Below are 13191 nucleotides of genomic sequence, written 5' to 3'. Positions count from 1 at the left end.
TTTAAATTTTTTATTTTGTAGGGACAGGGTTTCACTATGTTGCCCAGGCTGGTCTTGAACTCCTGGGCTCAACGATCCTCCCACCTTGGCCTCCCAAAGTGCTTGGATTACAGGAGTGAGCCACTGTGTCCAGTCCCATGTTAGCTATTCTTACTATTACTATCAATAGGGAAGGGATATTTGAGCTAAGACCTGAAGGTATAGTAGGAGTTTGCAGAGAGAGAAGGTGGGTAGGAGGTGGGACTTCAGAGCATCCCAGATAGAGAGAACAGCAAACAGTATGTTTCCCACCAGGCCTAGGACAGACAAAGTCAGGCAGCTAATAAACACACAAGGGGAAAAAAATGTTGAATGAAGGCAGAGTCACCTAAAAAATTCAAACCGATATTGAGCATCCTTCTGAACTTCCTGGTCCAGTTTATTAGCAAAGAAGTCCTCCCTGTCAACAACCAGGAACTCTGTTTCTTCCATACAGACGATGGTGGACCTCCTCAATGAAGCATGCAGAATGTCCGTTTCCTGTTGGGTGGACAGCGCAAGGGCAAGTGTGAGGCCACCTCCACTTCCTGTCCTCAGCCTTACACACATCTTCCCTGCCTCCAGCTTCTCCCTGAATTCTCTCCTCACCAGACTGCATGTTCCCCAGCCCCCTCTATTCTCCTGCACATTCTCCCACTGTGGCCCACTCCTCTTCTTCTTAATCTGCTGCTTATGGAAAAAGAGGCAGCAGGCCTGAATAGGCCAGAGGGGAAGAAGCTGGAGAGTCCTCGCTGTGGAGTCACTGCATCTTTAAGGGCTGAATCAGGAACATACTTCTTAAACAGCACAGATGAAGAGGCTGATCTTGGTCCAACTCAATTAGCATTTGACAGGTAAGGGCACTGGGGCCCACACGGGACAGTGACTTGTACAGAGTACTAGGCAGGACTGGGCCTGGCTGAGAGGTTCTAGCAGAAGTCCTGTCACCTCCACGCACTCCACCCCAGGAAACTGGGTCCTTCCCCTAGGCTTACCCCAAAACAGCTACCCTTCTGCAGCAATTTCGGGTGGGGATCTAGGAAGGCACTGCTGCCATCCTCGTCGTTGGTTATTGCAACTGTGCCCAGGTAGATGAAATAAAAGCTGTTGCCCTTCTGCCCCTTCTTGATGATCACACGCCTGCGACCAAACCTGGGAAAAGACCATTGCTAATTGATTGGGTAGTGACACGGGGGCAGGTCCATGCTGGGAGGAGCTCTGGACTGGTTGTGCTCTTTGCTCTAGGATATAAGAGCACAGACTTGGACCAGAAGGGCCCTCAGGACAGCCCAGCCCTGCCAGTCAAGCTGGAGCCTTTCACTAACACCTATCCCATTGCCTGCCTTGGCTGGACTGAAGCTTCCTGAGAGCAGAGCCTTTGCCAGTCTGGGTCACTGCTGCGTGTGCTTGGGCACAGTGAATGCTTATTGAATGTAGTGGAATAAATGAGTGAACACATGCTGAAAGCAATGAATGGGTTAGTAGAGTCGCTTAATGATTAGGAGGACTGGCTTTAGCGTTAGCCCAGGATCCAAATCCTGGTTCTGCTCTTAGCTGTGTGACACTGAGCAATGGATATCCCCTCTCTGATCCTTGGTTTCTCTTGTCTGTAAAATACAGATGAGTATGCCCAGAATGAGACACAGATAATGGTCTTATCATAATTACCAGCAGCCCACTACCCAACAGGGCACCCTTAGGGTAGAGGTGACCAGGCCCAGAGCAAACAAGGAGTTCTTAAACTCAGAAGGAACTTTCTGTATTTCGTATGCAAGTCCAAATCTCAATTCTTTCAATATTTATTCATTTCCTTCATTCATTCAATAAGTTAAATATCAGAGGTGTCTATTAGGCACCATGAGGCCAGGTGTGGTGGCACATGCCTGTAATCCCAGCACTTTGGGAGGCCAAGGTGGGAGGATTGTTTGAGCCTAGGAGTTTGAGATAAGGACAGGGTCTCACTATGTTGCCTAGGCTGGTCTTTAACTCCTGGGCTCAAGGATCCTCCCACCTTGGCCTCCCAAAGTATTGGGATTACAGGAGTAAGCCACTGTGCCCAGTCCTGTGTTAGCTATTCTTACTATTACTATCAATAAGGAAGGGATATTTGAGCTGAGACCTGAAGTTGCCACATCCAGCTAATTGTTCTATTATTTGTAGAGACAGAGTCTTGTTATGTTGCCCAGGCTGGTCTTGAACTCCTGGCTGGGCAACAAGGTGAAACCCCATCTCTACAAAAAACACAAAGATTAGCCAAGCGTGGGGGTGCACACCTATAGTCCCAGCTGCCTGGAAGGCTGAGGTGGGAAGATCACCTGAGCCTGGGAGTTTAAGGCTATGGTGAGCCATGATCACACCACTGCACTCTGGCCTGGGTGACTCTGTCTCAAAAAAAAAAAAAAAAAAAAATAGGCACAATGAACAACATAGACTTTGTTTTCAAAATTATGGTCACATACAGGATGTAAACGAGGTTTACAAATGCTTTAAGAGATTTCAGTGCAGGCTAATTGAGGAGCATAGGGCCTTAGGAAGGTCAGACAAGGTTCTAGCATGGTGCTTGAAGTGAGTCATCCAGGTGGACAAAGAGATGGAAGAGGGTCCCAGGCACAGGGACCACCATGACCAAAGGTGCACAGGTGGCTGGAAGCACAGCACATTCAAGGGATAACATGTACTTCATAGATAATGTGCACTTCACGGGAAAGGAAAATGGGAGAAGGCAAGGTCAGGGGAGTGGTGGGAGAGAAATTCAACTGGTCCCACCATAAACGGCCTCCAAAGCTCAGCTAAGTTTGGATTTTACCCAGGAGACAATGGGTAAAAAAAAAAAGTCTGCCCTTTAGTCTCTGTCAGGACTGATGAGCAGCCGTTGTGGAAGTGCCCCTGTGGCAGGGCCATTGCCCCCAGCTCTGAGCTCATGGCCCTGCCCTCAGCAGTTCTGCTCTTCCTCCTCCCACTCCACACTGCCACCTTCTGTTCCTTCCTGACTCGCTGGCTTGACCAGCAGCAGGGGAACCAACACCCTGCTCAGGGCAGATGATACCCACTTTGTTCCATCAGTTTGTCCATGTTGCTCCCCTGCCTGCAGTGGCCTTCCCTCTCTTCTACACTATCAGATCCTTTCAGGAACTCAGGTCCTACTTCCTCCAGGAAGCCTTCCCTGACCCAGCCCCCAGCAGCATCTCCTCTTCTGACCTCTCAGAGAGTACTCACTGGCCTCGTGATTCTATGGCAAACTCCTGAGGGCAGGGATCAGAGGACGGACAGAGGACCACACCAGGCTGGAGTCACTACTGCCCAGGCTCCATTGTGGCTGTGGGCTTCATGAGCTACAAACCAGTATCAGCCCGGAATCTTTATCAATGTAGGAAAGAGGCAGGCCAGGCACGGTGGTACACGTCTGTAATCCCAGCATTTTGGGAGGCTGATGTGGAAGAATCACTTGAGCTCAGGAGTTCAAGACCAGCCTGAGCAACACAGTGAGCCTTTGTCTCTACAAAAAAATACAAAGGCCGGGCACGGTGGCTCATGCCTATAATCCCAGCACTTTGGGAGGCCGAGGCAGGCGGATCACGAGGTCAGGAGATTGAGACCATCCTGACGAACATGGTGAAATCCCGTCTCTACTAAAAAAAAAAAAACAAAAAAAAAAACCAAAAAAATTAGCCGGGCATGGTGGCGGGCCCCTGTAGTCCCAGCTTCTCGGGAGGCTGAGGCAGGAGAATGGTGTGAACCCAGGAGGCGACGGAGCTTGCAGTGAGCGGAGATCACGCCACTGCACTCCAGCCTGGGCGACAGAGCGAGAATCCGTCTCAAAAAATAAATAAATAAAATAAATAAAATAAAATTAGCCAGGAATGGTGACACCTACCTCTTGTCCCAGCTACAAAGGAGGCCGAGGTGGAAGGCTCACATGAGCCTAGGAGGTAGAGGCTTCAGTGAGCTGTGATCACGCCACTGCACTCCAGCCTGGTTGACAGGACGAGACCCATCTCCAAAAATAATAATAATAAAAAGAAGAAAGAAAGAAGAGATGGCCCAGGTGATAATGACTAGCTAGGAGACAGCAGGAATATTCAGCTAGGAAATGAGATTTTGAAGATGAGGGAGCACAGGCACTGTTCACTGAAGTAAAGATGACTACAACTACAGCCAGAAAGACCCTCAGAGACCATCAAGCTCAACCAACATTTTTGGGAGGGGGAAAGGGGGACCCAAGGAACCTACAGCTTGCTGAAGGTCACAGTAAGCCACAATCAAGTCAGAGTTAGAACCCGAATCTCCAAAAGCAGACATCTGTAGCTTTTGCTGTCAAGCATCTGATCATATTTTTCCACCAATCACACCCTGATTCTCCTTTGGGGAAACTACCCTTTCTCAACACTCAATCAGAGCATCACTGACCTCAGTGGTAATTCAAGCAAAGCCAAGCTGGTTCAGAAAGAATTCATCCCAAGCTCTGATGTGAGTGACTGAGAAGAGCTTTTCTTTCTTTCCATCAGATTAAAACTAAACAGATGAGTTTGGAGCTGAGACTGCAGCAGCCATCTCGCCAGTATGAGGGGAGAGTCTGGTGGAGGATGACGCTTATATGAACAACATCCCTGAATTCCTGCCAGCCTGAAGCTGGAGAACTATCCCAGGACTTACCAGATACATGAGCCATGAACACATTCCTTGAGCTGGGCTTTCAGATACTGGCAACTAGAAGAATCCTGTCTAAGCTGCTAATTCCCAGTCCCAGAAATAAACCACAACTAGCAGAGGTCTTTCACAGTAACACCTCAATTGATCTTCCCCCAAATCTTATTATTATCCTTATTTCACTGATGAGGATACTGAAGCTCAGAAAGGTTAAGTGGCTTGCCTGAGGTCACATGGGGCACATGAGGCATTAAATTCCAGAGCTTCAGCTGGACACAGTGGCTCACACCTATAATCCCAGCACTTTGGGAGGCTGAGAGAGGAGGATAGCTTGAACTCAAGAGTTCGAGGCCAACCTGAGCAATATAGCAAGAACTCATCTCCACTAAAAATAAATTTAAGGCTGGGCACGGTGGCTCACACCTGTAATCCCAGCACTTTGGAGGCCAAGGCGGGCGGATCACGAAGTCAGATCGAGGCCATCCTGGCTAACATTGTGAAACCCCATCTGTACTAAAAAATACAAAAATTAGCCAGGTGTGGTGGCGGGCGCCTATAGTCACAGCTACTCAGGAGACTGAGACAGGAGAATGGCGTGAACCCGGGGGGCAGAGCTTGCAGTGAGCCGGGATCGCACCACTGTACTCCAGCCTGGGCGACAGAGCAAGACTCTGTCTCAAAAACAAACAAACAAACAAACAAAAACACACATTTAAAAGAAATAACTGGGTGTGGTGTGCCTGTAGTCCCAGCTACTCTGGAGGCTAAGGCAGGAGGCTTGAGCCTGGGAGGTCCAGGCTGCAGTGAGCTTTGATCACGCCCCTGCACTCCAGCCTGGGCAACAAAGCGAGACCCTCTGTCAACAACAAAAATTCCAGAGCTTCCAGTGCCACAGTTCTTTTCCTTTCCATGACACCACTCTGCCTGGCATAGAATCTTACTTTATAGACAGTGGTGACACACTCTTCTTGACTGGGTTAGAACAAAGCAAATGGTCCTCTCTGCCTCATCTACACTTCCACCTGTCAAAGCTACCTGTTCAAACACAACTTCTGGGAAACTCTTGACCAAGCCAGCTGAAGGGTAATAACCTCCCCCTGGGAGCATCTGCACTGATCACAAAGGGTCTCAATCTGTAGTTAGTTGTCACAGCAAGCCACAATCAAGTCAGAGCTTACTCCTTAGACTATGACTTCCATGGAGGAAAATATTAGGGTACAAACCTATGGTCAATTTAAATCCTAGATTTCCTTTTTTCTTTTCTTTTTCTTTTTGAGGCAGAGTCTTGCTCTGTTGCCCAGGCTGCAGTGCAGTGGCGCAATCACAGCTCGCTGCAGCCTCAATCTCCCAGGCTCAAGTAATCCAGCCTCAGCTTCCCAAGTAGCTGGGATTACAGATGCATGCCACCACCACCATGCCCACCTATTTTTTTTTTTATTTTTTGTGTAGTGATGTGGTCTCACCATGTTGCCAAGGCTGGCCAAATTCCTGGGCTCAAGGGATCCTCCTGCTTCGGCCTCTTTAAGTGCTGGGATTACAGGAATGAGCCACTGTGCCCAGTCATATCTTGTATTTTCAAGACAAGCCTTGCCCAAATATTCTGCTAGGCTGACCCTCTTGAAGCCACTGAGATGGCCTGGAAATGGCAGTATTTCCACATGTACCTCTTAGACTTTTCTAGTACAGGGCACTTCTTGTATTATGGACCCTTAGACAATCTGGTAAAGTATTCACAGAATAATGTTTTCCTTTGTTTTGTTTTGTTTTTTGTTTTTTGGAGATGGGGTCTCACTCTGTCACCCAGGCTGGAGCGCAGTGGCACAATCTCGGCTCACTGCAACCTCTGCTCCTGGGTTCAAGCGATTATCCTGCCTCAGTCTCCTGAGTAGCTGGGACTACAGACGCCCACCACCACACCCAGCTAATCTGAATAATGTTTTAAGTGTATAAAATAAAATCCAACATAATTATAGTTAACAAATTTTTGTAAACCAAATTTTTGATAAAGCAATATATTTGTATCTTTATTAGGACATTGAATAACAAGATCTAGCAGCAGATCTAATAACTACCATCATTTTGAAGATGTGATGAACATAAATTTTTTGAGAAATCTGCAACAACTCAAATATGATGTGAAAATATCTGTGATTTCTTTTAGTGAAAAGTCACAGGGATGGCTAATATGATAGTGGTTTGTTGCTTATATTCATGATTGAAGGAAATAATAAATTTCATCTAGAGGTTAATGAAAATAGAGACATTTCTCATTCAAGTTCACAGACCCTGTGCTAGTGCCTATCTAGATATGGTACAATCAACTCTGATCCACTCTGACTTTTAGAGCCTAGATTCCAGTTTCAGCGCTGCTTCTTATGGTCTGGGTGACCTAGAAGGAGCCATTTTCCCCCACAGAGTCTCAGTTTCCTTATCTGAAAAATGAGGGAATTGGACCAGATCCTCTCTGAGGTTCCTACTAGATCCTCTCCAGATTTAATGGCCCTTTACTTCTCTAAGAGTCTCAATAAGTGAGTGAGATAAAGGGTGCTGCAACCATAGCAGTGGGTGCTAAAGTGAATGGACAGAAGACTTCATTCATGGCTAACACTATACAGAGGGGTGGGCAGGACCTGCCACACCTTCTCGGCCAGGCTCTTTTGCTCAGTTCAGCCTCAGCTTGGTGGCCAAGGGCTGTGCCCCTCACTGACCGTTCAAAGCGCATGACTTTGGCCAGGAGCAGCTGAAGGGGCTCCGCGTAGTTCCGATAGCTATCCAGAACCTGCAAGATGTTACAGACGGTCTGGATCTCATCCTCTGTTCTCCAGGAAGGCTTCTTCTGCATGATCTGAATGGCCTTTGGAGGAAAGTGACCCTGGGGAGAGAGGACCAGAGTGATACAGGGGACCCAGCAGTTTCGCCCATGGGCCAGCAGGCAACACCCCATAGTACTGCTCGTACTTTCCTGTTCCCTGTACCACAGTGGCTGATATGTGATGAGTGCTTACTGTGTGTCAGGCACTGGGATAAACATTTTACATGCCCATCTCACTGCATCCTCGCCAGCCCAATAACTGTTATTCCATTTGACAGATGAAGAAACTCAGGCAGGATTAGGAATAGATCTGACACATATCAATGCTGACATCCCCCGACCTGTGCTATTCACTGACCTTCCCAGGCAATACAGGCTTCCCTGGGCTCCAGTGGTCCTGCAGAGTCTGCTCAGCACACACACAGAGCAGTCAGGGGAGAACTTCGCCTGTGTCTCATCCCAGACCTCAGCATGCTATAGGAGACTAATGAGCAAAGAGAACCTTCCAGAGACAGACTATTAGCTAAACCTTTTCTTCTCAAGTGAACCAGGCCGCATGGACCAGCACATTCACCTACCACTCCCACCTGCTGAGGAAGTGGCACTGTGAGTTGTGAAAACCCCTCAATGGCTTCTCTCCAACCTCATCTCCTACCTCTTCCCTTTGTTCTCTACTCTGGAATTTTCTACTGGTTCCTGGCACATGCTAAGCTTGGCTCTGTCTTGAGGTATCTGCCCGGGCTGTTTTTCTGCCTGGAATATTTGTTCCCTGGGTTTTCTCGTGGACGTGGCTGACTCATCATTCTGGTCTCAGCTCAGATGCTGCCACACCCTCAGTGAGTCCCCACTGGGTCATATTAGCTAAAAGAGTAGCCCCTTCTTCAGTAGGCTCTTGCTATAGAATGAACGTCCCCTCCAAAACTTGTGTCGAAATATAATTGCCATTCTGACATTATTAAGAAGTGGATGCTGGGCACAGTGGCTCATGCCTATAATCCCAACACTTGGGAGGCCAAGGCAGGGGGATCACTTGAGCCTAGGAGTTCGAAACCAGCCTGGGCAACATGGCAAGACCCTCATCTCTACAAAAAATTTAAAAATTAGCTGGGCATTGGGCCGGGTGCGGTGGCTCACACCTGTAATCCCAGCACTTTGGGAGGCCAAGGCGGGCAGACCACGAGGTCAGGAGATCAAGACCACCCTGGCTAACATGGTGAAGCCCCATCTCTACTAAAAATACAAAACATTAGCCAGTCATGGTGGCGGGCACCTTTAGTCCCACCTACTCGGGAGGCTGAGGCAGGAGAATGGCGTGAACCCAGAAGACGGAGCTTGTAGTGAGCCCAGATCACTCCACTGTACTCCAGCCTGGGCGACAGAGCAAGATTCTGTCTCAAAAACAAACAAACAAACAAAAAAGCCAGGCATAGTAGCACACACCTGTAGTCCTAGCTACTGAGGGGCACTAAAATGGGAGGACCGCTTGAGCCCAGGGAGGTTGAGGTTGCAGTGAGCTGTGATTGCATCACCGCACTTCAGCCTGGATGACAGAGCGAGACTCTGTCTCAAAAACTAAAAATAAAAAATTTACATAAATGTCAGACTGTAGACATCACTTGGGCAACTTGCTTTCTTCAGTGTTTTTCTAAACAATGTTTTAAAAATGTATCCATTGTTTCCACTGTCTGACAGTTGCTGCAATAATTGAGTCTATGATTCTAAGCCTCTCTAATACTAAGAGTTCTCTATGAGAAGTTCAGCATTATTAGAGGCTCAATATGGACTATACTGAGGCTTAGCTTTCCATCAGAATCCAAATATTGTGCTGAGGGGCAGGTTATATAACTATGTATGTGTGTGTACTATATATTATATATAATTTTTACTTAGATATAATTCACATGCCTTGTAAGTCACCATTTAAAGTGTACAATTCAGTGTTAAATGTATTCACAGAGTTGTACAACAATCACCACACTATTTTGGAAGCTTTTCATCACCCCAAAGAAACCCCATACTCATTAGCATCGCTCAAAGGGCTGGGCTCATTGTTTTTTGGGGGTGGGGTGGGGACAGGGGGACAGGGTCTCACTCTGTCACCCGGACTACAGTGCAGTGGCACAGTCATAGCTCACTGCAACCTCCATTTCCCAGGCTCAAGCAATCCTCCCACCTCAGCCTCCCAAAATTCTGGGATTACAGGTGTGAGCCACCATGCCCAGCTGATTATTTTTATTTTTTAATTTTTAGTAGAGACAGGGTCTCAGTATGTTGCTCAGATGGGTCAAAAACTCCAGCGCTCAGGTAATCTTCCTGCCTAGGCCTCCCAAAGTGCTGGGATTACAAGCGTGAGCCAGCACATCTGGCCAAAGGGCTGGTTTTTACATTGAGTCTCCAGCTGGGCTCAGGAGTGCACACCTGTAATGCCAGCTACTCAGAAGGGTGAGATGGGAGGATAAATTGGCTCTCTGCTCTTCTCTATGTTGGAACCAGAGTCAGGCATGATTTAATTGAGGGCCACCGATAGGCCTTGCCCATAAGAAAGAATTTTCCCTCTGTGCCTCTTCCCTCCCTCTACTGCGGTGCACAGACTTGCCCTCACATCTAGAGTGCTGTGGCTCTCACATAGGCCCCTAGTTTCTCCTGCCTGAAGGATAGAGCCTGATTAACCTTCAGTGCCCAGTGTCACACACCAGCCAGCCTGAAGAGCTGAAGAGACACAGGGCTTGGATGACTGAACTGAGTATGCTTCATACACAAGGGTGCGCGAAAAAATAAGGCTGTGCCCAGGAGAGGCAGGCAACAGAAGCCATACCTGGGCTCCAAGAAGAGAAAGAGGTGGGGCAGGAGATGGGCACAGGTGGCCCTGACACCCATTATAAAGTTCTGTTCTTTCCCCGTTCCCTGAGAAAAAAAACAACATGGCTACTCCAAGCCAGGTCAAGTCAGGTCTGCACTGGTGAGAATTTCAGATCTTCCCTATAAATAGGTAGGCTCTTTTAAATTTTAAATTGGATTTTAATATTTAATACCCAGGATATCGTGGAGAGAAGCCAAGAAGATAACAATGATGAGACTGAAATTCAGGGAACAAGTCACACAGTCCAAAGCTCCCACAGATATAAAAGCATTCCCTCATCAAAATGAGAGGACTCTTTTTTAGAGAGGGGGCCTCGCTCTCTCACTCAGACTGGAATGCAGTGATATGACCATAGCTCACTGCAGTCTTGAACTCCTGGCCTCAAGTGATCCTCCCACGTCAGCCTTCCGAGTGTCAACAGGTGCGCTGCACCCGAATAAGACTCTTGAAGGGTATCTGACACCCAGGTGTGAGAGGTGTGCCCAGCATCTCTCAGAGAATTCAGGGCAGAACCAGAATTCACACAAGTCAGTCCTTTCCCACCACCCAAATTCTTCCTTTCTCTGGGACTCTCACATCCTCTGCTTTTTCTTTTCCTGCTGTTTTCCCATGGGTCCAAGCCCAGGGACTCTCTCCCATTGGTTCTGCTCAACTATGCAGTGACAGCTGGTTCCTAGATACGCAGTCTTGGAGCTCCAGGGATGGAAGGAATCACTGAGATCAGCCACTTTATTAATGAGGAAATGAAGTGGCCAACTCAGGGTAACAAGCTGAGTTTGTGGCAGAGACTAGACTGAAACCAGCTCTGCTGATGCCCAGCCAGGGTTTCTTCCAAGCCAGGGTGCAGAAAGAAAATTCCCCCACAGCAAGGTTCGATCTATGCATACCTCCTCTGCAATGAAGTCCATGGTATCAAATGTGACTCGGCTTTGTATCTTTTTCTGAAAGAAAGAGGGCAGGGAGAAGAGGGAGAATCAGCAAGACTGCCCCTAGAACTTTGCATCTAGAGCCCTCCTGTGTACCTGGACCACCATGGTGGGCAGGAAGCCATGGGAAACCTCCTTGCAGCTGGCCCTTTCAGGCCTGCCTCTGCTCAAAAGCCCCAACTCAGCACTAGGCTTGGGTCCAGCATTGACAATATATGGTGAAGGCAGAGAAATATGGGGGTGGGGAGAAGGAAAGGAGGATAAAGAGGAAATAGGAAAGGAGAGAGAAAAAGAAGGGGAAAAAGCAGCAAACAAACAAGTATAGAGGAGGAAGAAAAGGAAGGATAAAAAGAAAGGAACAGGCTGGGCATGGTGGCTCATGCCTGTAATCCCAGAACTTTGGGAGGCTGAGGCAGGCAGATCACGAGGTCAGGAGATCGAGACCATCCTGGCTAACATGGTGAAACCCCGTCTCTACTAAAAATACAAAAAATTATCCAGGCGTGGTGGCGGGCGCCTGTAGTCCCAGCTACTCGGGAGGCTGAGGCAGGAGAATGGCATAAACCCGGGAGGCAGAGCTTGCAGTGAGCTGAGATCACGCCACTGTACTACAGCCTGGGTGACAGAGTGAGACTCCAACTCAAAAAAAAAAAAAAAAAAAAAAAGGAACAAATGAAGCCAGCCTTTGTTAAGTGCCTTTAATGAGCCAAGCACGGTGTATCTTCCCTGTCACTCCATTTAGTTATCAGGACAAAGCAGGTCTTACTAAGCCCCATGTGGGACAGAGGTTGTGAAGGAACTTGCCCAAGGATCACACAGTAAGTCATGGTCCAGCTGAGACCCCAACTCAAGGTTTTCAGCAAACCCAATGCCATGTCTGGAGTGTGGCCTCAAGCCACAGGTCATTTGTTCCTTGGAGCCCCTCAGACCCCTGTCTCGCCCCCACCACCTGTTTTCCTTTGCAAAGCCATATGGTGCTTCTCAGGGAGGCTACTGAAGGAAAGAGGCAGTGCTCAGAAACATCCAGATTCACACATCTACGGAAGCTATCTAGGGCTCCCCACCTGATCCTGCACTCCAGCTGCCCAGTGCTCCATCTGACAACCCTATGACCCTTATAGGCTGCCCTTGAGAGGCTTCTGCTCTGCTCAAGCCACTCTGGCTGCCAATGTGGTTAGGCTTAGCCTCCCACTCCCCCAACAACAAGTGACTCTGCATCTTAGCTTCCATATGCCCCAAGCATCAGGCCACGTCTTCTGGTAACCAAAGTCCTCTGATCTTTGGGCCCATTGCATCACCACTGCATGCCACCCTGAGAGTCAGGAGGTCCTTCCTGAGAGCTAACCTACGTCTTTTGGTTACAGTTCTTCCACTCCATTCGTTTTTCATCTCAGCCCAACCACAGGGCTGCAGCCTTGTTTGGTTTGGCCGGCACAGGGTCTTAAAATATAGTCTTTGTATCTGAATGTCTTTAGATGAGGCATATCTTTCCTCTCCAGCTGGCCTGCTCTATCTTAAACTCAGCTACATACACACTAGTTACATTATCTGCTGGCCCCTTAGAAACCACTCTAAGGCTGCCTAACCTTCCCCCATCACCAGCCCCGTATCCCCCTTTCTTTGGCCACCATCTGTCAGAAGCCCTTTAGGGAAATTTCTTGGAGTGAATCACTAGATGCAAGAGGGGTGGGGACTGGCTCTAGTCATTCCTGAAACAACAGAAAAATGGGCAGGATCTGTCCAGGTGATTGCTGGGGAAACTCTGAAGCCCTGAGCAACACACCCAGTAGCAACGAAGACACCTCTGGGGAACCAGAACAAGTTAGCAGAAGGGTGACCAACTTTTCTGAGCTAAAGAAGGGCACATGATCTACCACTGGGATAAAATACTTTAAATTGGGACCTTTTAGAAAATCTAGAAACATGAT

General features: G+C 48.1%; 1 protein-coding gene across 5 annotated transcripts in view; it reads right to left on the bottom strand.

Annotated features, from left to right (window-relative positions):
* Positions 1-13191, bottom strand: part of CNBD2 (cyclic nucleotide binding domain containing 2) — a 78443-nt gene that overhangs the window by 43630 nt on the left and 21622 nt on the right. For all 5 annotated transcript variants that reach the window (XM_028828384.2, XM_015149100.3, XM_015149101.3 and 2 more), the window contains 4 exons: positions 11225-11278; positions 7374-7537; positions 1014-1170; positions 368-519 (listed from right to left, as the gene is read on the bottom strand). In XM_028828384.2, coding sequence (XP_028684217.1) covers positions 368-519; positions 1014-1170; positions 7374-7537; positions 11225-11278 — 527 coding nt within the window. The remainder of the gene's footprint in view (positions 1-367; positions 520-1013; positions 1171-7373; positions 7538-11224; positions 11279-13191) is intronic.

Source organism: Macaca mulatta, chromosome 10 (genome assembly GCF_049350105.2).
Source record: "Macaca mulatta isolate MMU2019108-1 chromosome 10, T2T-MMU8v2.0, whole genome shotgun sequence".
Lineage (NCBI taxonomy): Eukaryota > Metazoa > Chordata > Mammalia > Primates > Cercopithecidae > Macaca > Macaca mulatta.
Note: the sequence above shows the minus strand (reverse complement) of the source record. Positions and strands in the feature narration are given on the sequence as shown.